Here is a 25,620-nt window from a genome sequence, read left to right as displayed (position 1 = left end):
CAGCAGAAATGACAAATGTTGATTAAAGTTAACTTTTTATTCAGATTGGTAACGATATTTCGCTCCCAAAGCGGTCTGTTATCTTTTCCACGTGCGCATTGTTGATTTTCACCTCCAATTACGTGACAAGGAGTGGCGCGTTTTGACCTCTGAGCCACTTTTGTTTGGGTCCTAAAATTTCGTAGTTTGAGTAGCCCAAAAATTTTATTAGATTGATTTGAAGAACAAGCCTTGTTCTTTCGCTGGATTAACTTGATATAACCCCATGCCATGTACCAGGCTGGCTTCAGGGCGGATGATGCTCGACTTCAAAGGAAGACTGGAGGTCCTATTCAAGATATAGCAGAAAAATTCAAATACTAAGACAAGCAAGGAGACCTGGCTCACAATTTGGACTACCTGGGATGAAAATGGATTTGGTTCGGATATTGTGAGCAACGAAGCCAAGGAAGTTGGTGTGAAGCGGAAGAAGTTTTTGCTGGGGTGAGAAAGGACGGTTCGGACTATAACTGAACCAGACAGTTTGCAGGTAATGTTAGCGTGCCTGCTGGACTGTCATTTAAAGAAAGTAGGTAGCAGTATTTGCATTATCAAGAGCAGAGAGCTTGCTAGCAGCTGCAAAGTACTCGAAGAGAAAGCTCGCTTCCTTTGTGAACAGGGCTCAGTACGGCAAACTTCTCCAGTCATCAAAGGACTGACCACTGAAGATGACGAACTGTTGTGATGTAGAGGGTTCGTAATATTTCAAAACTCCTCAAATATCTCTCACCGCTTCGCGGCTCGTAATATTTCAGTAAGTTTTGAAATATCGCTCGCGATGTTTATCCCTGTAGAAACCATTCTATATCCTTAAGCTGGCGTCTCAAGCGTTTGCCCTTTGCGTGTAGATTTGCTTTGGAGAACGGCTTAAGTTTGAATCATCAACTGCCTAATATCTCTCGTAATAGAAACAAATTCTTTAGTAAGTAAACCCCATCAGGCGGCTGGTATGTCGGCTGATAATGTCCGCGGCCTATGTACCATGCTAGCTTCTCGTTATTCTTCGTCACCATTTTGTTGCCTGTGAAAGTAGGAACTGGGATCGACGCAATCTTTATTTCCAGTCTGCCTAAACCTTCCGACGATAAACGACTCATTATTGCGATAACTTTCTTCCTTCAAAAACGATGCAAAATATTGACAATAGACTGAACCAAGGATCGAATTTGACCATGTACCAATAAAGTCATAACTCTGGTAATTTTCCTTCAAGAAAACAAAATTAAAAACAGGCCGATTATGCTAGCAGTACCACTTTTATAAAGAGAGCAAAAATTATTCGGCCCCAATTTTCAAAATTATGCCAAAAATTATGCTAGGACAATGTATAAAGGTAAAGTTATAACTTGAAATACCTCCCACCGTCACAGCAGCAAAGTTTGTTTGAAACTTAGCCCCTTCAATCAATTTTTAGGCTTGTTTGACACCCTGAACGTATCATACATTTTATCCTATAAGAAAATTTTAAGAGAAGAGTTTTTATGATTTTTAATTTGCTAATGTCAAAGCGGTACTCTGAAACTCCTCTATAACTTCCGGTACCTCATATCGCACTTCCGCCTCCGTTCTACCTTCGCTAGTTTCCAGCTCGAGGCTGTTCTCGCGGTGTGTGACAAAATGGCGGATACCAACAGCAGCGATGGAACAGGAGAAAGGTAAGGAAAGCTCGTTACATTGTCATCAAACGCTATTTTGACACCTACGAGATGAGGCTTGTAAATTCGTCACTGTGTTTTTCTGGGTTTAAATTGAATGAAATCAATTTTACAGGTGTTGATAGATAAACTAGTACTGTACCGTGAACTTACTTCACTCGCTTCACCGGCGTGGACTTCAAATGTCAGACTTCTTTTGAAAAAAAAAAGAACCAGGAAAACCTTACGAATTTGTTTATATGAAAGCAGTTCGATAGAATTTAAACTATGGAATTCGCAGTGAAATCACTGCGACAAAGAAGCGTTGTTTTGGCGGGGAGAGTTGATTCGGTAGGATCTGGTGGAGGCAGTGACATAAATCTCTTTTCAGTTTAACGGTATCATTCAACTAGTTGACTTCATATGTCGTAGTAGTTAAATGCTCTTACCACAGGCGTTGAGGGATGGCGGGATAACGTGCTGTAAACATGTAAAAACTTCATTGGTGCAGTTTTGACTTTAAAGCCAGGGCCCCTCTGGATATCAGCCTCGTTGCTGAATGGGCCACCCTGACTAAATAAAGTCTACCTACCCGACCTGTTCGAATCCAATCGATTTCGATCGTTTAAATCGAGGGGAAGAGAAACTTGTCAGCAAGCGAGTAAAATTTAGGCTTTAATAGTCTTATGTGCTAAGGGCACGAAGAGGATTGACTGATAGGGGCCAAATCCTCCTTTGATTGAATTTTATCGAGAACAGTACCCTTAACACCCCCAGACGGTGAACTATACTTCTTAGGAGAATTCATTTTGGGAAGACCGCAGCAAGACCAAACGATGACTTATAATTATGTACTCCTCTCAAACAGACTGGAAGTTCATTTAAAGTGACATAATTTTACTTCCAAATTTAATTCATGGTGGCATATGCTCTCTGCTTACTTTTAGTTAATTGCATGTCACTAACAATCAGAGAAAATAAAAAAAAGTACTAGTCTGGTAGGCAGAGATTTTTTTATTTGTTTTTATGAATGGATGCGATGTTTTCAATGGATCATATCTGGGACTACTTGTCAGACTGGTGAAGTTCAGTGTCTTGTTGAAGTATGTTTTTTGTATAGCTTGGGAAAAACATGGACAAGGTTATGTAGTGATAAAAGATGCTTAGATTTTTAAACTATAATGTGCTTTTCCCCCCTCATGGCAGGCCAAGTGGTTATAAAAGCAATGATTCTGTGAAAGTCACCCTCATAGCAGATGAGTGGCTGTCAAACAAAGGGGGCCTCTCCACCATCAACAGGGAGCTATCCACGCAACTAGCAAAATCTGAAAATCTGAAAGTCAGTCTTTTCATGCGTAAAAGTGATAGCGAAGAGAAAAACAGGGCAGAAGAATGCAATGTTGCAATAATCGAGTCACAGGCGCCAAATGAAGAGGAATGGTGGAAATTTCCTCCTACAAACTTTAAAACAGACTTTGTCATTGGACATGGTGCAAAGCTTGGAAAACAAGCAGAGTATTTAAGAGATAACTTTAAATGCAAGTGGGTGCAAGTGGTGCACACAGAGCCTGAAGAACTGTCAAGTTCCAAAAGATATCCAGGGGCTGGGGCTAAAGGTGAGGAGAAGTCTGAGGAAGAAGTCAGGCTGTGCAGAAATGCTGATATGGTGGTTGGCATCGGACCAAAATTGACAGAAGCATACAATGCCAAGTTACGCCCTCATAAAGAAGTTTTTGACCTTACCCCTGGCATTTTCAAGGAATTTGTTGACATCAAACAAGCATCAAATGGAGGCAGGAATTTCCGTGTGCTTATCTTTGGCCGTGCAGACTCAGAAGATACTTCCCTTAAAGGTTATGATCTTGCTGCCAAGTCTATTGCAGAATTGCATAAGAGCGATAACTCTATCTACTTGATTTTTGTGGGTGTACAAGATCAGAAGCATGATCAAGTGAAAGAAAGGTTAAAAGATCATGGTCTTCTTGAAGAAAGATTTTTGACCAGATCATTTTGTAAATTCAGAGAGAGGCTTGCTGAAAATTTTCAAGAGGCAGATCTTGTTATTATGCCATCAAGGTCAGAGGGCTTTGGGTTAACAGCATTAGAGGCACTGTCTGCTGGCCTCCCAATACTTATAGGCTGGAACACTGGGCTTGCTCAAGCCTTAGAAAAGGTGCCAAGTGGAACCAGTTGTAAAGTGAACACTGATGACCCTAGCAACTTGGCCAGAGCAATTAAAGAAGTGCGAGGTAAAGAAAGAAAGATTAGACTTGAAGAAGCAAGGCGTCTTCGTGAAGACTATGACAAGGAATATCCTTGGAAAGCACAATGTGAAAAGCTTGTAGAGGAAATGCTTAAGTTGCACAGACATGGTATGCTTAGTGTTGTGCAGTGTATTCTTGTCAGTGTCTTAATTAACCAGTAACTCGAGTTTTCAGCTGGGACATTACTTTGTAAACTAGCTTGCAAATTAACCCAGCCAGTTTATTTATCATAGGGGCAAGGAGGGCACATGGGTGGACTGTGGAAGCTTCAGTCCTGGAGGTGAAAATGGAAAAAAAAGATAATCCTGATTAATATGTAGATGTTTTCTGCATTTTAGCAATAGTGTGGGAAGGAGGTAGAAAAATGTTTTCACCCTGCTGTGCAATTTCCACAAATCACTGCACATGTATATGTACTTGGTAATAAGAGTTCATATCAAGTGAGTGCCTTATAAATAGTGACGCCAAAAAAATCGATGATTAAAATGATGTCAATAATGACAATTTTTCAGACCTTGCTGAAGTCTCTACAATTCAACATGTGAACACTGCACCTCAGCAGGCTTCATCTAGTCAACTCAAAGGTACATGTGGAATGTAATTTAAATTATGAAAATATGAAAGGCTAACTCACTGCTGATTGAATAAGAGTTCAGATGAATACATGTACCATAATTTCCGGCTGTTTTCCCGCGGGTAATCTGTTGATTTTGCTTTAAACACGCACCACTGCAGGTAATAGGAAGGTGCGGGTTATGTGACAATTTTGAAATCTACTAGCAGTTCCCTCTCTCAGATGAATTTTATTGTCTTAAGAGTGCCACAAAGCAGCACTAAAACATGATGCCGACTCGAGTTTATTTCACACACAGTTAGTTGTGTGATGAACAAATTACTATCGGCACGCATGTAAACAAAACCTTGATGGTGACCCAAAAAAAGCAATGATAACCAGCGCATCAGTAACAAATTTCCAGTTAACACTAGCTTCAGCTGAAGAGAATTTCCCTGTTTTAAGGGACTTGTTAGGCCCTATAGAACCAGAGATATCGATTTTTTTTGAGAAATCAACATGGCACTGAGCAATCGTTCGCACAAAATGTGGTCACGAATTTGCATTCTGTCAAGTATGCAACGTTGTGAATTCTAGAGCACATTTGTACAAATTTCCTTTGTTTTTAAGGTGCGGGCTATCCACCAGTGTAGTTAATCTGTTGACTTTTTTTTTTCGCTGCATGCAATAATCGGCTGGTGCAGGTAATCGGCTGCGCAGGTAAACGGCCGGAAATTACAGTAAGTTCATGATATATATTGACAGCATAATGTTATAGTAGAGCCTTAAAATCGGATTTTGGAAATTAAAAAAATGTTAGGAAGCAAATAGTAGTAAATGCAAGAGGCTGTATGATAGAGAAGATACTTTTTTCTTCCCCCCTCTACATTTAAACCAGTCATCACTACTTGTAATTTCATCAGTATTATGTGCTCAGAGAATCCCTTAACTTAAAAGTTACCATACATTTACACTTGAGTATAAAGCAGAAAAATATCACACAACACTTTTAACTATTCAGTGCTTTTGTTCAAAAAAAGAAGTTGTAAACTGTATACAACATCTCTGAAATATTGTATTACATGCAGAATTGAGAGGAGAAGAGATTAGTTCCAATAGGAGAGAAGGTTCACGTAGCCCTAATCCTCCTAAACGTCACAAAGGTAACTTCAAAGCAACCTTGCATGTACAAAGTGGTAACTGCAAGAGAAGCAATGTGATTCCGCATTGTAAAAATACATATATATGCAAAAGTTGCAGCATCTTTGAAGGATATAGACTTTTCAATTATTGCCACATTGTAAAAGGTGTGCTCAATGGGTTAGGTCCAACATGAAACTCAAGACTGCTGTTGAAACTTGATGTTGCTCATCAAGGTCTTTAAAATTTCATATAATCAATTTTGTATTTATCACAAAATATGAATAAAAAACTTGTATTTAATATGCATGAAAATGTGTAATATGCTTTGAATTGAACTCAGCAGTTTTTATCCAAATGTATTCAAGTTTTGGTCTCTGAAAAAGCTCACGAAATGTTGGATTAATAATCATCAATTACAGTTTTCAGGTGGCTTTTTGTTGTGGCAACATCAATAGATTAAATTATTGGGCTATGAAGTCAAATACAGCTGCATGGTGCTTCATGGAATAAAAAGGGACAAAATTTATCTGAGAATATTTTTACCTAATTGACAGCTATAGTACTGTCTTAATTCAGATTATCATTTTTGGTTAAGTTAGGCAATTGAATGATTTATTACATCCATTTTGAAATAACTGGCAGTCCCTGTAATCTGATCGGTTATAATTGGTGCGATTTATTCCCAAATCACACCATTTTTGGCTCTAAATTGCATCATTTTATGCTTGACTGAGTTTTTGGCGCATGATATCAAAGTCTTTCTGTTTTGCATACAAAGTAAGATGTAAAAGCATTTCCAGTTCCCCTTTTTATAAACCAGCTCAGTCCTGCATCAGTAAAATATTTAAATTGAACAAGTCCTGTATTTGGGCGATTTCAAAATGGATGTAATAAAGTGCTAATTGAACCTCGTGTCATGCAATTTTGGTTTGAAATCATACTTGTGATTTTAAATCAAACGAGCGTGCAGCGCTCATTCGAGTTTGAAATCATGCATATGATTTCAGCCCAAATTGCACTCCACTCAGTTCAATTACCATTATTAATTATTGGGCTTTACACTTATGCATCTGGATTTTATCTGGGATGTTACATGGTACTTAGTTGGGTTTCACTGATTGCTTTAATTGTTTAATAAGATTTTGGCTAAGCAGACAGTACTGACTGTAGAGCATTAGATCAAAGATAGTCTTTCCTGCCTAGTACCAAACATTTAATGAAAAATGTCACCTGACTGTGTTTTAGCTCTGATTTTATTAGTTGTGGTAAAAAACTGATCCTGATAATTGTCTAAAAATAGTTATTGTGACTTGCAGGTGACTGGGAGATTGGTGAGGAGCCATCTACAAGTGAGTGTGGCAGTTCACAATGTAAGACTAATATTTAGCCCACATCAACAATATTTAACACATTTTCATTGACCCAAATCTTCACTTGAATTTTGCCAACATTTCTTAGGACTGTTACTTGATGGCTTTGGGATTATTTAATGGTATAGAATGTAACAGAGTATACCATGCTAGTGGGGCTTAATATTTTGCAATACGAAACGAAACAAAACCAAACAAGATCTAACAAACTGAAGGGATAATGCTGATATATTTTCTAATAAGGTTAAGATGACTCACAAGGATTATGAAGTAATCGTTAATTAATAATAAGGATTTTAGGTCATTTTGCAAAGTAGTAATTTAAGAAGAGTTGCTATTTTGCAAAATCAACTATTTTCAAAAATAGTATCTCTCGTAAAGTTACTATTTTAATAAGGCTCAAGAAAGAAGGGGAGGCCAAAATCCTTTGTAATATACTAATTTGTAATATTTAAATGTATTTTTGTATATGTATTTTGAATGTATTTTTTGGCAAGATGATAACCCTTCTTAATTACTTCTTTGCGAAATGTCACTGGTTGAGGCTTCTACTGCCCTTCAGAGCTACTTGAAAAATTGTCATAACGCTACTTGCAGACTGCATCTAAGCCAAAAAATACTTTGTAACGCAATGAAGTCACGGCTCTAAAAGAGTTGAAATAAATTCTGCTTTGAACCTCACCGAAGCAACACAACAATAGTCATCATGAATAGGACAGAAAAAACAAAAGAGGCCAAAGTGCAACTCAACAACAGAGTGCACTTCAAACATCTCAGAGCACCGATAGTAAAAAGCACGTAGGAAAAGGTTAATGAGATCATTGACCAAATGCATCGGGGAAAACACATTGATGGCTTAGAAATGGCTTTCACAAACTCCCAATATCCGCCTTCGGATACACAATTAGCCGTTGCTGAAAACTATTTTTACTAATCACCCGATCATTTCTTACAAAAAAAGGAAAATCCCTTACGACAAGCAAAAATACAGTTCGAAGGCAGTAAAGCAATGCAACCACAAAAGCCACATGGGGAGTCCGTGCCATTCTGTCTTTATTCGCGTGGCAAAAATTCATCGTTTGTTGGCGCAAAACTATCCACAGAAGCTTCAGATTATTTCTGGGACAATTCATCGTCTGAAAAAGTCGACATTTCTCGACTGACAACGAAGCAGTTCTCAAAAAAGTAATATGTGTTATTCTCTGTGCAGTGAACAAAGAGAGTTGTAACAAAGCAAAGCATAAGTTTGTTGAGCCTTTGACGTCATGTTTTTGCGGGCTCGGCTGGAACATATTCTCAGCAATGGCGAACAATTTTTGGACGACTTTGAAGCGGTAAAAATTGGTCATCAAAGGTTTGTTTTGAGTTTTCAATGGAAAAAAGGGTCATAACTTGACCCAATTCAACATTGTAAACAATTTAGGCCAAAATAAAATGGTCAATTTTCGTCTCAGGGGCACTTTAAGCTTGCATTTAAAAGAGCCAAGGGACTCTGACTGCCTAGCATCAACTGGAATATTATTCCACAAGGGGATAACTCTAATCAAATAAAAGTCTCGAAAAGTAGATGTTTTGCTCATATTTAGCTTAAAGGTAAAAGCTGAGCATCCTCGGCAAGTCTGACTGGTAACAGGTGAAAAATAATTATCAATCGGTCGGGTTAGATCTATATGTCCATGAAGACATTTAAAGCAAAATATGAGATCTAAATACTCCAACCAATAGTTAAGTGGTAATAGTTTAAGCCTAACAAGACAATCCATATAGGATGGGGTACTATTTCTATAAACAATAAAATGTGTGGTTCTTCTCAGTACCCTTTCTACTAAGAGTAAATTACTAATACTAGACTGAGGTGCCTACAGCTGAGAACAATAACAAAAATGGGAACACACTAAGGAGCAGTAAAGTCGCAAAAGTGGGCCCTCACCAACCAACCCTGTGCAATTTCGTTTAAGAAAACCTAGAACCCTATTTGCTTTAGCAACTATCATAAGTAGGTGTTCTTTCCAGGTGTCCTTTGCAATTATAATCCCCAAATCTTTTTCACTTGAGACAACCTCCAAATCTATACCATTTAAATTATAGCTACGATGGGGGTGTATGCTCTTGCTAGATATATGTAGATTACTGCACTTTTTAGGCTGAAAATATAATTCATTTGCTAATGACCAATCATAGAGCAACTGCAAGTCCTCTTGCAAAATTAATCGTTACAATCATTTATATTATTTATGATCTTATAACATTAAGAATCATCAGCAAACATAGCCAGAAACACACTCTTAACTACAGTAGGCATGTCATCAACATACAATAAAAATAGAATAGGTTCTAATAAAGTTAAATTTATACTTATAACAGTCCTCAATGGAAACAACTAAAACAATTATAGAAGAAGAATGACAGAATGATTAAAAATTCATGTCAATTGAAGTTAGTTAAAGAGACTGTGATTACAATCATGTATTTCAAAATAGATCTAAATACAGTAGAAATTTAAAATTGGTTTGCATTCAATATATAGTTACAAGTAATAAAGTTCAGCTTATTGTCTCACTGTTTTGGAAATGCCTCTCCTGCTTCCGGTACATTTGTCCTGTATTGATTTTTGGACTTTCGTGACACTGTTCTCCTCTTTGAACTGTGATTGAACAAATGCTGTAAATGAAGAAGGATTGATGGCAGTTAGACAATTTCCAAAGCTAACATAATGATTTTAGGCAGCTATTAATCACTAAATGTGTCTCTCATATTTTTTGCATTATTAACTATCAAACACATGACTAGAAGCACCTGTATTTTACTTGTGTAGCATCAGAAACTTTTTAATTAACCCAAGAAAAAGTTCACATTCATAGCCAACAGGACTTGGAATTCCTAGGAATCCCAACTCAGAGCACCAATGGCTTCCCTGAAATATTGTGAATCTAAAACTTGCAGGAAATTCCAAGGAATTTTAAGGAATTTCTAGGAATGTTTAAGAATTACTGGGAATTTTAGGAATACTTCAAGGCAACTAAATATCAAATAAATACATGCAGTAACTCTCAACTATAAATTCAAGTAGGCAATGAAATTTATTTACATGCTTAACTCAGGTTTACATGTTAATTATTTGCTATTGTATATTAACATCAACATGTGGTAATATTAAGATGAAATTTTTTTCTTTTCTTGAAAACTTTGTAAAAATCATCCTCAATTACAGCTATTCACTTAAAATAGCCCTAGTGAATCAGTAAATTTGGTTTGACACAAATTGTGAATAAAATCTGTTGATTCTTTTCCCTGAAATGCAATAACTTGGGTTATGTTTATTGCAATAAATACTATCAGTCAAAGAATAGTCTTGAAAGGAATCATTTCATCTGAGATGATGATATAAATGATATTTTATCCTTTCCTCCCTGACTCAGGCTTTGACTTGATTTAATGTGGTTGTAACTTTTTTGGATAAAACTCTTGTGTGTTAAAATTCAAATGTAAGCTGTCAAGCAGCATCTTCATGCTCTGTTGTTTGTTTTTGTTGATTCTGCCAGTTGAGAGATTTCTACTCAATTTTGACTGAACACTCTTAGGAGTGAAGAGCTTAATTACAGTTAAATAATTGATTTTTTTATAAAATTAAATTCTTGTTGTAACTGTAATAATTAATTGCAATGAAGTTATCCCAAACTGCAGAGTACGCAGCTGCTTCTCTTTTCCTGCTGGGCTCGCAGCTAATGCCAAACGCGACTAAATAATCCTGAAACCTTTAGCCTAATGATAGATTTATTTTATTGTAAAGCGTAAGCTTAAGAAACTGTGGCATGCAAGTGACCGATTCCTACCAAATATCGCAATTTGTACTCACCATAAACTTTCAGAATCCGTAGTTTTATATGGCCGCTCGACCCTTATACCGGCCAGTCGATAACTGTTATCCCTTCTTTTAACTTCACGGCGCCAAGGACTTGCTTTGCATTTACAACACTCGCGCTATTCTCGTTTTCCCATTGAACAACGGTAAAACCCTTCTTTAGAGATGTCAACAGTCGAGAAAAGAAATAACTTAACCTACGATCGACCGATCAACGGATGAAAAGCACATTCAAAGATGAGCGCCAAATAGATTTTCTTTGTTACGAGATGATCACGTGGACATCTTGGGATTGTCATTGGCTTGTAAAGAGAATCCGCTGGCTTACCTGACTGCAGTCTTGAGAGATCGTTTTACCTTGGATTGATTGGATCCATGTTCTGAAGATGAACTAACTAATGATGTGAACTCACTCTGCGTAGAAATACTCGAGAAGAATCGAACGTACTACAAATGTAAGATTTGTAGCCGAAAGCTGTCGAGGAAACAAAGACTCGAAACCCTGACTTGACTTGTGTTCACGGCAAAGGTGAAACAACAGAAGGCATGCAATCACAATTTTGAAGGTGATTACAAACGTGTTTTACCCTCATTATTATGACAGATGGAGGCTAAACCACCTTAGGAAGTATAAGAGCCACCTAGATGATCACAGTGTACCAGTACGCAAATTAACGAAGTTGGACCGTAACAAGCGTTCAGCGACACGTTCCAACACAGCCATCTCGATTCCTCAGTCTTTCGCTCTCGCTTTCACTGACCTAGCAGCGGTGCCAACAGAGTCAAGTGCGTCTCCTAACGAAGAAACATTAATATACAAGAGAAGGAAGCGATTATAGTGCGTTAAAATTCTTGCCTACAAATGAATGTGGACATTGCGAAGCGTTGACCCATGCTTATGATTATGTTTATGAATTATGATTGTGGCACATCTCCGGACACGAGACATTTTGCATCACAAGAAAACCTTTTACGACTTGAATCCAAGAGGCCTTTGAGGTTAGAAAGAAAATTTGTGATATGAGTACATTGAATTTAAATTGACAATTTGCACTTAATGTAACTGACTGCTGCTTTATGAAAAAAATGCATATTGATGTTAAGATTTACTAAAACTTAGTTTAAATAATAAATTTCATGATAAACATGTACAGGTATATACATCTCCTGGTATATTTTGTTTAACATATCTTTTGTTGAACCAGTTTTAAGCCTCTATTTAAAGGACTCCTTGTCTTAAAACCTTCACATTCAAGGTACAGTATTGAGAATTTCTTGGAATTATTTGGATTTCAGGGTTACTTAATTTGCCTCAAATTCAATTCCCAGAAATTCCCAAGAACTCCACCCTTCTTAGCTTTAAGGTAGTTTGTACGTAGCTGAGAGTTGTGGAAAATGTGGCCACACGTTTAGAATTTCAAAAAAATTCTCAAGAGAACCTTTAATTTCTCTGAGTGACTTTTTCTGGCAATGTAACAATGTCCTTCTAGCATTTGCTGGTGAAAAAAATTAAAGAGAAATTGAGATTTATTTTAATGACCTCCTGACAAATTGTAGTCCTTTTATAGTTATATATGATGATGGCCAAGAGTACAGTGTGGAATGACTGAACAAAAGCTTCTACGGTTAAAATTATTGAAACATTATATTATAAAGTTCATTATAGCATATTATGGACAATATTTACAGTGTAAATGCATAAATTCACTGTTGCTGAATTATGTGACATATAAGAGTAATGTTACATAGGTACCTGTATAAATTGAGGTGCATGAATTTTGAATGTGCTGATTAATGTTAGATTTTGGGGTTCTGTACATTTTGCATGTGACTAAATAATATGAAGTTTATAATTATATTTAGGATTTCATAATGTCAGATATCTAATTGATAGCTGGTACATACATTATATATATATCACATATGTAACTGAATGTTTGCATATGTTACATATGTGTTATAATATATTAATAGAATTACATATATGTGACATATATGTATGCATACAACTGCATATTTGCATATATGTTACATATGTGTTTAATTACCTTGTTAGATATTACACATATGTAAAATATATGTACAGTTGCTATAAAATCTATACATATATGTCACATATATGTAAAGTAATTTGACATATATATGTTACAGATACATAAATGTCACATATATATAACATATATGTTGTTTTGGTAAGGGTAGTCAAACTCTGAATATCCTTTGCTATTTACCTCCAAGCAACTCAGGGAAAAAATGGCATCCTGGTTTGCATCTTTGACAAGCGAAGAAATCACTCAAATCAATTTTTGGTGGTGTATATTATCTCACTGTTTTAGTATATACTAAAACAACTATTCACCTAAGTGTCGGTGGTTAGCTGTGCATATTTACCTCGCCGCTTCGCGGCTCGGTACATATCCACGACTAACCACTTCCACTTTGGTGAATATTTGTTAATTATTCATATTATTTTCATCATGTTAAGTGGGTAAACATCGGGTGAACACAGCTGTAACCAGATGAGCAAAAAGGCTATGGAAAACACTATGACCATAATATATACATGTATATAAAATTAACACTTTTTTATTGTATACATCAGCAGGGATAATTTGGAGATTAATTTGATTTGGAGAGAGGCTGCAGGTGACCTTGTGGTAATAGAGACTAGTATCTTGTTAGCATGATAACAAGATAATTTACATTTGAAAAGCAGCAACGTTTGTATAATATCAAGGTCACCCCCAGCCTTACTCCTGTTCAAAGGCTTGACAACCAAACATGCAACTGTAAAATGGACTATTGAAACTCGTAATAATTTTTCCAAAAGTCAGAGGTCTAAGAGTCCATGAACAAGTTCTGTATATGTTAGTCCAAAGAGTCTGTTCTAGAATAGCTTGATTTTTTTATTCCATTTAAATTTCCACAATGTGTGACTCTAAAACATATTCTTACTAGTTTTCTTAATAACTATCATGTTTATTGTGACTCTCAGGTTATGACCAGGAGCTTACTGACTTTTATGCAAGTCAGCAGCCATCTACAAGTGGACCTGGCAGACCACAGAGTAAGAATTATATGCCTTTTTATTTACAGAGTTACAGGGGGAGCCTAAACTCCTTTACAAAGCATTATGATTTTTTCCTATCCTCGAGAACTGGGCCCTTGTGAGATAACTTCAACACATAAAACAACTCATTTAAATACACAAAAAATGAGGAATCTTTAAAAGCGGGAATCTTCAAAAGCAAGAATCTTTAAAATGAAGAAAGCGTGAAATTAAGTCGACCAAATAATCGAACGGTCTTTGGAGAAATTGCTCTTTTTTCAATTTCACGCATGTGAATCCATTGAAATTCATGATAGTTGACACAAGTAAAACTGCGCTACAATGGAAGGGCACTCAGCACATCTTCAACACTCAACATAATTAAAGAGGCTGTCCGCGTAAGAACCGACCACTTAATTTCAGCCAATCACAGAATTCCCTCATTTTTACTGTGAGATATTTGATCTATTCTATCGAAAAAAATTGTATTTATTTGGTTCGTAATGCTATTTTATCAAATTTTTGGCAACGAAATGTAAGGACGGTCAAAAACAAACAAAATTTTTATTTCAGCATTAATTTTCAGCGTTTCGCTGGTGGCTCTAGAAACTTGAGCATTTGTTCAAATATTTATGGTAGAATACTGCTATTAATCGACAGAAGAGATGTAAAATAATATCACATGTCAGATTTATGCTATTTGAACAAATCCATAAATATCTCATGCATTAGAATTGAATATTTTCAAGCCCACATTACCTTTAATTCAATTAAATAGCAACTACAGTACACCCTATTGTCACGACAAAATTTTTGAAATTTTCGGATATAAGTGATTGAAAGGCTCTATCTAAGGAGGTACAGTACTGATATCCTTCTATTGTAGCTTTTTGATAAACAGTACAAATACCAGTGTAGCTCTCACTGTATTAAAGTTCATAGTCAGTCTCGAACACATTTAAAAGTGTGGGTAATTCTGTCTGCATTAAAAATGATTGTCTGGTTAACTGAGACAAACTTGAATTCGAGTGATTTCTAATATTCATTAAAAACGATTGTCTGGTGAACTGAGACAAACTTGAATTCAAATGATTTGTAATATTCATTATCGACACGATCATTAACAGAATTGATACCTTGTTTGTTATTGTAAATCAAGGAGCATAAACTCAATACAACACATTGTTGTCCCCGTCTCCTGCATCTATTTATTAGTTAATTTGGTCAGGCAGGGACGTCAAAGAACCCACTCACGAGATTACTGTGATGTGGTCTGGCCTGTTTACGAGGAATTGGGGGGAGGGGGCATCTTCAAATAACTTTCCTTCGATTGTTTGTAAACTGCTGATGCAGTCCGGCCAAAGTCCCCCGAAAAGTGTTGTGATGCGCATTTGATCATATCCACATGTTAATTTGCGCAATATAAATATTAAGTTATTATATAAATTATTATTGACCTGAATTTTGTCCAAATACCAACTCATTAGCTTGGCTATATGGTGCCGTTATTGTTTTGCTAGGGTAAATGTAAATTGGAGTAGGACCAGGTTTTTTCTCTATATCTGAACTCATTTGAAATTTTCAATAGTCTGATACGTGTGCCTGACTCTTATAAAGACATATGGGTCTATTACAAGAAAACATTGATAAATACCGACTTGCTCTATACTTCAATTTAATTATACCTTAATAAACCCTCACTGAACAAATTAACAAATACTTCTTCTCATGTTGTGTAACTTTATTTAATCTTACCCTCTTCGTACTAAGCTTACAAACATTCTTTGTAACTCTTCTAACCTTCACATGACGTAGCCAAGAGGACTTCGGTATGCTCGGACGAATACGCTCATAAACAAATTCTTTCAGTTTCCTGCCCTTTCTTCTGAGACGTTTCAGAGTAGCTTCTGGTATTCTACTGGGTTCTAGATCGCGTCTAAGTACACGGTTGTGTTTACATGTAAATATAATATGAGATAGCTCGTTTGATATAGTAGGTTTCGCTTGATATTTCTCGATAAAGGGTTCACTCATAAAGGATCGCTCGTAAATTGATCTCTCGTAAAGTTCGCGGACTGACCCTTTCCCAAAACGCTCCATAAGTTTTAGTGTGGGTCTACCGCGAACGGTGTGTGACTTTGTATGTATATTGAGCGTAACAGCCATCGACTCTCTTTCGCGTATAGTACATCAAGCAATGAATTGTCCCCGAAGGCACCCATTGCTTCAAAACATGCACTCTAAGGTTTATTCTACGCATGCGCTTGCACTTCAGGCATGCGCTATAGTGGAACTGCGTTTTGTGACTGATCGCAAAAAAAAAATTTCAAAACCAAGCCGAATTTATAACTCGGGCGTTTCCTTCGGAAACCCCGAGTAATGAAGAGAACTTAATGTCTTACCAGAGCTTGAGAACATCTTCACGAGAATGGGTTGATTCAGTCATGTGTCATGCTCTTACATTAAGAATGTCACAAATCCACATTTAACATCATCGCACAGAAATGGTTTGTGTTAAGATTGATACTTTTCCTATTTTCACTCTAATTTATACCAGCATTTACCTCATCATGAACCAAAATGTAAATTGTTTGAAGACGTAATCATGATGATGACGATTTCAGGCGGCAAGCACGTTGAAATGCCCATGTTTTTACGTAATACCGTAAAATAACAAAAAGTAAAGTAAAAAATTGAAATACAAAATCAGTGGCCACTAAAAGATTAATGAATTTAGTTTTCCCTTTTAGTTTTGATAATCACCGCTGGAGGTTCACCGTCTATTTGTCTCTTAAAATTTAAATGGCCTTTTCATGCTTGGTTATAATAGATTATGAGTAAACGAATTTGTAGAGATCTATTTGCATCGCGTGACTCATGTAAGATTTCAAAACATTAATGTTTGTGTCGGCGGAAGAATTTGCGGCTACGCTTCTACGTTGTCGCCATTTTCCTCAAATTTTCATATTTTCTTTGTTTTATCAACTCGTCTCTCTGCTACCAAAAAAGTAAAACTCTATTCCTCGATATGTTCTATAAAAAGTACTTGAAACCCCGTGTACGCTGAACCAGTCCTTACCAAACAGGTAAAATGATGTAGTACATTCTTATTAAAGGGCTTAGACCTTTTCCTATCAGTTACAGTCACATCCCTCTAAGAATGTGGAAAGTTTAGTTACCAGATCTTCTTTCCTATCTCGGCAACCATACAGAATCTCAAAAAATCTAAGTATCTCCTTAAGCTTGACCGCACAGAAAGTTTCAAGTTTCTTATCGCGGGAGAGGTCAGACAAGCAGTACGAGTCACGACAAATAGGGTTCTTTAGACCAAGCTGACCGGCAGCGTTTTCCAGCATTTCACGTCTTCTTGCTCCTCTTCCTCTGCATATATTTCCTCCACCTCAATTTCTTGGCTTTCCTGTCTTCTTCTTGTGGCCGGCAGTCTCGAGAAAAACCCCTGCACTTGAGTCTTCCTTAGCCAGTCCTTCGTTTCAATACGGGAACTTTCATCCGGGAACTATTACTATTTTGTTGAGCGGAAGTAATTTTTCATTTAAAACGAGGCCTGTAGGACCTTGAGGCCTGACGACTAAATCTTGGTAAGGAGTCAACTTTTCCTGCCCGATGCCATAAGTTCTCCATTTTCGCAATCCTTCCCTCTCAAACTTGAAGTTGTGACGTTTACTAAAATCGTCTATCTTTTGTACTTCGTGTTTTTTTGGTTTCGTTTGTCGAGCAAACGCAGGCAGTTGTACCTTTAACAGGACGTTTTGAGAGTCAGTGTTGTGTTAACATCCTGCTTCATCGCTCCCCAGGTAAATTTCACTGATTTGGGGTGTAAATGCGCGCTGATATCAGCGTTACAGCTATTCAAAGCTACAAAATCTTTACACCCTTGGCTACTTCCACATTTTCCACCGGTAACGCTTGAAAACGAACACAATCCCGCCATCTTGAAGGCAAACGGTGCGAATCTTCTCGATAAAAAGCTTATCCCTTTCGCGAAGTAAATATTTTGGACGTCTTGCGTAAAACATTTGCAAATTCAATTATTTCAATTAGCCCAATTATTGAAACATTATGGAGAAAAAACACACACACACACACACACACACGAAAATAAAACAAAACAAAAAGGAAATAATGAAAAAAGATAAAACCTGGAGGTGATATTCAAAATCAAAAGACGACAATAAAAATGAATAATGCTTGTATTGTACTAACGGTATCACCTAAAAACAATGACATTCCGACGAGCTTTCTGCCTGAAATCAGCACTGCTAATATGTATTCCATAAAACTACATATTCTGTTACATGATAAGGTAAATTTTAGTGTAAATTGAAATGAAAGGAAGAAATATCACTCCTGACATTAACAATTTATTTCGACAACTTTAAAATAACTGCGTGCTATGTAGTCAAAAATGGATACGTGACATCAATTCTCAATGTAAACGGAGCGTGACACAAGACTGCATGAATCTACCCATTCTCGTGGAGATGTTCTCAAGCTCTGGTGAGACATGAAGTTTTCTTCATTATGACATATTTTGAATGAGCGTTTCTTAGCCCGTAAGTGACAGCAATTTTAGTTTTTTATAGCATAAGACAGCGGTCAAGACTAACTCAATGGAATTTTGTCAACATGTTTTAGCCCGCGTTAGACAGTTAAATGTTATGTCACGTAGAAGATGTTCATTTGTATCTTCGTAATTGCTAAATTTGGGGTAAGTTTGGATGAATTTATGGACATCCTCACCTTAACAAAACAACAGTGCTAGTTTTCAAAATAAGCACTGCCTCGAATATTGATTTTGAGCGAGAAATGGAGTGACCAAATATGCAAAGATTAAGTCATGTGCACTTTCATCGTTGAAAATTAGTAAAGTTCATCGAGCTCGTGTAACTCGAAAAGACTAGTTGCCAAAAATGTTTTTGTTGATTTCGGTACACCAGCCCTAATACTAAACACAGATAGTAGTCAGGACTCCAGATTCCGTTATACTTTTGAGAAAAGCGTCCTGGAACAACAGCACACCCGCTCAAATTTGGTAAGTGCAGTTTGTGTGGTATTTTCAAAATAGGTATAGAGGAAATGGAAAACTTAGCCTTGTGGTGCCACCGAACGCTTTACTTGAGTAGTGTTGATTTTCGGCTTTTTCTATATTTTAAAGTATTTATTAATTTTTTTTTTTTCAACGCTGTAATGTAGTTTTAGGATGTCCCCAATTAGTGCCATTGATTAGTATATTAGTTTTAGAGTATTTATTAATTTGTATTAATGATATTATGTAGTTTTAGGGTGTCCCCAATCAGTGCCTACAGGCACTAGAACGACCATCCTCGGAGACCCAGGGGCTGTGAGTCGATTTCAAGTTTGGGCGGAAGGGCCCCTGGGGACATTGTCTTACAAGACTAGTTCCAAATGGTCGTAGTCGTTCTGGCATCCGATTGGTGCCAGAAAATCTTTGTGTTTTTCTGCCTAATCAGAGTGACGTGAGTTTTCGTGTGTTTTAACATGGACATAGACAAGAAGCTAAGTTGCTCCCCATGTTTGTTTGGGCCATGCGACGGAGCTCTGCTCGTGGTGAAAAGTTTCAGTCTCAGCACGCAATGTAAGAGAAATCGATCAGATTGTCCGCAAAAATCTTACCGGAAATTATACTGAATACTTTCGCATGTATCACAAGAGAACGTGTTTAAAAGTTGGGAGGTTCGTACAAAACATAATGGTTGCAGGCGTTAATATGTCGCTTTAAACGTCAAACGAGATGTAAGCTGAAATCTTTCTAGATTTTTTGTATAATTTGCCTTTACTGAAACTTTGCCAATCCCGTGAAGTTATTTCGTCGCAAGGGCCACGCAGTTATGTCGAGCAACTTGGGCTTATGCTTACGTAGCTTTGTGTGCTCGCCAAAATCTAGTCTTCGCTTTGTAGCAAAGTCTTTCACAATATGGCAAAGGTTGCAGAGAACGTTAACTTCGTGGACGACCTCCAGCAAGCGCTAAGAGAAAGCTTAGCTGTGTTTCCGGTTATCGAATTGAAATCTGAACAAAAACGTATTATCGAGAACATCGTGGGAAGGAGAGATGTTATAGGACAGTTACCGACGGGGTTTGGAAAGAGTTTAATCTTTCAACTGCGGCCTAGAGTGTTCAAATTCTTGAGCTCGAAAGGCTACAGATTCTCTTCTAGTCTCTTGGTGTTTGTCATTTCACCTCTTTTGTCGATTGTTGAAGACCAAGCTAAATACCTTAGATCATTGGGAATCGATGCTGCTTTCATTGGGGAAAACGAAACCAAAGACCAAGAAATATTGGATGGAAAGGGCGGGTTTGCTTTATTGTAAATGTCAGCTTAGTACAGGGTCATCTACCCACTTAGCTTTTCTTTTCTTTTTTCAACATAGGTTGTATTGCATTTGTGCATACCTTGACAAATGTTCCTCCAGTAGAAAATGGGAAACAGCAACAATTCGATTTTCTTGTTTGGGTGCTCTGCCCACGAGAAAGTTTTATCGATGCCTCTTTGTTACAACTACGTTTCCATGATGTTTCAATTCTATAGCGACGAGTGTCCCAAAATGCACGCGGAAGACCATCATCTTGTAAAACCTTGAAAACTTCTTCAAATATTTTCATGAACTCGCCATTAAGATTTGTTTTTCTCTTAATGGTGATAAAAACGGAAGAGCATACTCGACAACGATCTGAAACATTTTCACCCGAATTATTCATTATCATTTTTAAAAAAACCCTGAACCTTACCGAAACAACTAGCCAAAGGAGATTAGATTTTGGCGCGCACAGAAAGATGCGGAAGCGCCAGTTGTTCGACATACCTGTGTGGTCTGTGCGACGAAATAACTTCACGGGATTAGCAAAGTTTCAGTAACAGCAAATTATACATAGAATCTAGGAAGATTTCAGCTTACATCTCGTCTAACGTTTAAAGCGACATATGAATGCCTGCAACCATCATGTTTTATGCGAACCTCGCAAACTTTTAAACACGTTCTCTTGTGATACCTGCGAAAGCATTCAGTATAATTTCCGGTAAGATTTTCGCGGACGATCTGATCGATTTCTCTTGCATTGTGTGCTGAGACTGAAGCCTTTCACCTCGAGCAAGGCTCCGTCGCACAGCCCAAACAAACATGGCGAGCAACTGAGCTTCTTGTAGAGGTCGGTGTTAAAACACACGAAAAGACTCTAAAGCACACCTGACTCTGATTGGGCAGGAAAGCACAAAGATTTTCTGGCACCAATCAGATGCCAGAACGACTACGACCATTCGGAACTTGTCTTGTAAGACAATGTCCCCAGGGGCTCTTCCGCCCTAACTTGAAATCGACTCACTGCCCCAGGGTCTCCGAGGATGTAGAACGACTAGACACGTTAATAAAGGTTATGTATGTATGTAAGTATGTAGGTGGTTTGCAATCAATCTCTGGAGACACAGGTAGCAATGGTGAAAGGGACAAATGCTGGTGGACGAACAAAAGAAGCTAATGAGACATCTATTGATTACGTCCACCAACATGGCGGCGATGACGTAACGTGCAAACCACCTGTAGCGTAATTCTTAATTGTTTGGTCAACATTTGCATATTTTGCTATTACTCTACAGAAGAGATGTAAATAATACTACATGTCCGATTTAGGCGATTAGAACAAATGCGTAAGTTTTTGGAGCCTCTAGCGAAACGCTGAAATGAACAATTTTCTTTGTTTTTGACCGTTCTCACATCTCGTCGCCAAAAATTTGATAAAATAGCATTACGAACCAAATAACTACAATTTTTGCCGATAGAATAGATCAAATATCTCACAGTAAAAATCTGAAGGAATTCTGTGATCGGCCGAAATTCAAGTGGTCGGTTCTTACGCGGACAGCCTCTTAAATTGCTAAAATAATTCCAGCATCAGAATCTTTCTTTTCGATCAACATGTCTCATTGCGGCAATTCCTTTTCCAACAAAGCGCAGTAAACGTTGGCATATGGTATTTCGTGGACTGGACTGGACTGGACTGGACTGGACTGGACTAGTAAAACGCGGACTAGTAAAACGCGGACTAGTAAAGCGCGGACTAGTAAAGCGCGGACTAGTAAAACGCGGACTAGTAAAACGCGGACTAGTAAAACGAGGACGAGTAAAACGCGGACTAGTAAAACGCGGACTAGTAAAACGCGGACTAGTAAAACGCGGACTAGTAAAACGCGGACTAGTAAAACGCGGACTAGTAAAACGCGGACTAGTAAAACGCGGACTAGTAAAACGCGGACGAGTAAAACGCGGACTAGTAAAACGCGGACGAGTAAAACGCGGACTAGTAAAACGCGGACGAGTAAAACGCGGACTAGTAAAACGCGGACTAGTAAAACGCGGACTAGTAAAACGCGGACTAGTAAAACGCGGACGAGTAAAACGCGGACTAGTAAAACGCGGACTAGTAAAACGCGGACTAGTAAAACGCGGACTAGTAAAACGCGGACTAGTAAAACGCGGGCTAGTAAAACGAGAACTAGTAAAACGAGGACTTGTAAAACGCGGACTTGTAAAACGTGGACTTGTAAAACGTGGAGTTGTAAAACGCGGACTAGTAAAACGCGGACTTAACAACAACAACAGCAAAAAAAACAATTTCATACGAAGGCGATCACAAGACTTAATGGCGAGCCAATTCAGTGAGTGACAATCCCTGTTTGACCTTTAGGCTGCAAATGGGTTTGACATGCGCCAGATACAAACGATTTTATAAGTTTAGGCTAACAAAGAAAGAATTTTATTCAACAGCAGTTCAAAATCTAGAAATACACTTTCGTCTTAAATTTCACGGCAGAAACGCAGGAATTCGATGAATAAAAGTCGCATTAAATCTCCTTGTATCTAGGTAGAAAGAGTCTCATTGACTTCAGCTTTTCGGTGGAAGAAACACCGATTTACACACGCCATTACAGAAAACAAACAAGCAGACTAACAACTCCAAAACACATATTTGCATTCACTTACAATTTGACTTTCCGTGACATTTTAAAACGGAACAGAGGTAAATCTTCGAAGATTAATCGTTGTTGGAAATAAAAAATACTTTCCGTAAGATCTCTGTTTTTCTTTTTACGAGAAAATCGTCGCATGATCAGTTAACTCGTGTGTGTTTGTCACACCATTACTGCTGTTTCTTCAAAAGCGTATGCTTCTTTCCTCTTCAATTGACAGGTGTCACATCGTGACAGTTACTTTTCAAAAAATGTTTGAAAATTTGTTCGGAAGCCTTTTAACTACCTTTACCAATAAATATGTTTCAGCCAAAGCTTTCTCTTTAATTTGAATAACATTTGTTTTCTTTATAACTCACTCGCTATCAAATTGTTAAGTTCAAGGAGGATTTTCCCGTAATTAAACTCGTAATTGTAGCCCTAAATCATTCGGGTTCTTCAAATTAAAGAGAGGTTTCGCCGAAACATTTTTATTTGTAAAGGTAGTTAAAAGGCTTACGAACAAATATTCAAACATATTTTTGAACAAATACGTAGAAAGCTGAACACTGTAAACAAAAACACTACCCGTAGCACGCTTCAACCTCGAAACTTTAGACTCGTTTACGTTTCCAAAAAGCTTTTAAAAAATTTCTTGGCTGCCTTATTGTCTGATATGAAATGTTCACCATAACACGACAGCAACTTTTACTTCAGTTGAACGATCAATGAGCATAATATTTTCTATAAAATTCTAGTTCTTTGGTGAAAAATCGCCAGCAAGTGTGCTAAATATTTCCGGCTGTTATTTTGAACCCTGAGGATAATACCAGAGAACGATGTACATCAGAGTATTCGATCATAATTGCTTATAGGGCTGATGACTGACTTACCATTCTTGCTAATAAAAAAGATAATCAAGTGCCACTACCATTCGCTAAAGAAAAAAAGTTGTTACGTTTTAAAGATTCCCCGTTTTAAAGATTCCCGCTTTTAAAGATTCCTCGTTTTAAAGATGCCTGCTTTTAAAGATTCCGGCTTTAAAGGTTCTTCGTTTGAAAAATTCCCGCTGTTAAAGATTTCCACCTTTAATTATTCTCCATTTTAAAGATTCCTTCTTTCAAAGTTTCCCCGTTTTATAGATTCCCTCTTTTAAAGATTTCCCGTTTTATAGATTATCGCTTTTCAGATTCCCCCGTTTTAAAGATTTCTGCATTTAAAGACTCTCCATTTTAACGATTCTCGCTTTTAAAGATTTCTTGTTTTAAAGATTCTCGCTTTTAAAGATCCTTCGTTTTCAAGATTCCCGCTTTTACAGATTCTCTATTTTAATTTCTCATTTCCCCATTCCTCACTCCTTATTTCCCCATTCCCTATTTCTCCATTCCTCTCTTTCCCATTCCCCATTCTCCATTTCTCCATTCTCCATTTCTCCATTCTCCATTCTCCATTCAAGATTCCCACTATTACAGATTCTTTATTTTAATTTCTCATTTCCCCATTCCTCATTCCTTATCTCCCCATTCCCTATTTGTCCATTCCTCACTTTCCCATTCCCCATTCCCTATTCTCCATTTCTCCATTTTCCATTTCTCCATTCTCCATTCTCCATTTCCCCATTCTCCATTACCCATTTCACATTCTCCATTCCATATTCTCCATTCCCTATTCTACCATTTCCCCATTCACCATTCTTCATTTCCCCATTCCTCATTCCCATTCCCCATTCGACATTCTCCATTCCTCACTCTCCATTCCACACTCTCCATTCCCCACTCCCCCATTCTGCCATTCTTCCATTCCACCATTCTTCCATTCCCCCATTCTTCCATTCTTCCATTCCTCCATTCTTCCATTCCTCCACTCTTCCATTCCCCTATTCCCTTATTCCCCCATTCCCCATTCCCCATTCCCCATTCCTTATTTCCCATAACCCTATTTCCCCATCCCTTATTTTCCCATTACCTTATCTCCCCATCCCTCCATTCCCCGTTCCTGCTTTTAAAGATATCCCATCTTTTATCCCTTCAATGAATTTTTTTTCAATTTCTTCAATTTAAAGGGGATAATTTGTACGCCGACATGATACAACAAAAAATTTGGTGACCGTGCTCGTTCAAGAGCTAAAGACCATCTTACCTTTTAACCTGGTCCATTGAATGAAAAAAATACCGTTTTTTTGGAATGCGCGTCTGCTAATTTGCCTGATTGTGTTTTTATGCGCATTAGAGAATGCATAATGCAATACTGAAGAATCACCTTAATTCCTTTGACTTGATTTTCGATCTTAATCAGTTAATTAACTCGATAACCAGTTAATTAAGTCGATGACTCTGAATTTATATTTATAGTCAAACAAGGTAAAACTAGCAACGATGAACTGGAACCTCCTACTTCAAAACTTGGAGATTACGTATTTGTGATAGACTGCAAATCAACTTTTCCAAGTACATATTTATGACTTCATTTTAAGTTTTTGCTTGTTACAATCGAACCCACAAGCTGTTTATGTTTTTAGTTAAACAAGGCACACCCACCTCCTCTGAACTGCAACTTCTTGGTTCAGATCTTGGGCGTGACGTCTGGTTAACACTTGGGGGCTGTCTGGGAATCAAGGAACCAAAGCTGGATGAAATAGACGAGTCACATCGGCTCCTCCCTAGAAAGGGATATAAAATGCTCCTGCACTGGAAAGAAAAAAATGGTTCTGCTGCAACTTATGAG

General features: G+C 37.5%; 2 protein-coding genes and 1 long non-coding RNA gene across 6 annotated transcripts in view; all 3 read left to right on the top strand.

Annotated features, from left to right (window-relative positions):
- Positions 1 to 25,620, top strand: part of LOC111347681 (uncharacterized) — a 41,568-nt gene that overhangs the window by 12,039 nt on the left and 3,909 nt on the right. Inside the window, exons 8-10 of one of the 4 annotated variants that reach the window (XM_088733727.1) lie at positions 6,950 to 6,982; positions 13,861 to 13,932; positions 25,415 to 25,620. The exon at positions 25,415 to 25,620 is cut by the window's right edge and continues 3,909 nt beyond it. In XM_088733727.1, the coding sequence (XP_088589853.1) occupies positions 6,950 to 6,982; positions 13,861 to 13,932; positions 25,415 to 25,620 (311 nt within the window). Of the gene's footprint in view, positions 1 to 6,949; positions 7,004 to 7,964; positions 10,381 to 13,860; positions 13,933 to 25,414 lie in introns of those variants that run through there. The other 3 variants (XM_088733722.1, XM_088733732.1, XM_088733738.1) reach the window with 3 other exon arrangements.
- LOC148743200 (uncharacterized) lies at positions 548 to 6,943 on the top strand. Its single transcript, XM_088733762.1, has 3 exons — positions 548 to 4,045; positions 4,450 to 4,521; positions 5,579 to 6,943. Exons 1-3 carry the CDS (start codon positions 2,833 to 2,835, stop codon positions 5,824 to 5,826), a joined length of 1,533 nt encoding a protein of 510 aa, XP_088589888.1. The 5' UTR covers positions 548 to 2,832; the 3' UTR covers positions 5,827 to 6,943.
- LOC111347683 (uncharacterized) lies at positions 11,057 to 12,723 on the top strand. The gene is made up of 2 exons (XR_002696546.2): positions 11,057 to 11,394; positions 11,470 to 12,723. It is a non-coding gene; the product is annotated as an uncharacterized LOC111347683 (long non-coding RNA).

The sequence above is a fragment of the Stylophora pistillata genome, chromosome 1 (genome assembly GCF_964205215.1).
Source record: "Stylophora pistillata chromosome 1, jaStyPist1.2, whole genome shotgun sequence".
In the NCBI taxonomy this organism is placed as follows: Eukaryota; Metazoa; Cnidaria; class Anthozoa; order Scleractinia; family Pocilloporidae; genus Stylophora; species Stylophora pistillata.
The sequence above is the reverse complement of the archived record's forward strand: the minus strand, read 5'-3'. Positions and strand labels throughout refer to the sequence as shown.

Bases quoted from the DNA above. Each gene is read 5' to 3' on its own strand.
- LOC148743200 (XM_088733762.1), top strand. From the start codon at position 2,833: ATGCTTAGATTTTTAAACTATAATGTGCTTTTCCCCCCTCATGGCAGG. The intron at 4,046-4,449 runs GTATGCTTAGTG...ACAATTTTTCAG, and splicing joins GCTTAAGTTGCACAGACATG to ACCTTGCTGAAGTCTCTACA. The intron at 4,522-5,578 runs GTACATGTGGAA...TATTACATGCAG, and splicing joins TTCATCTAGTCAACTCAAAG to AATTGAGAGGAGAAGAGATT.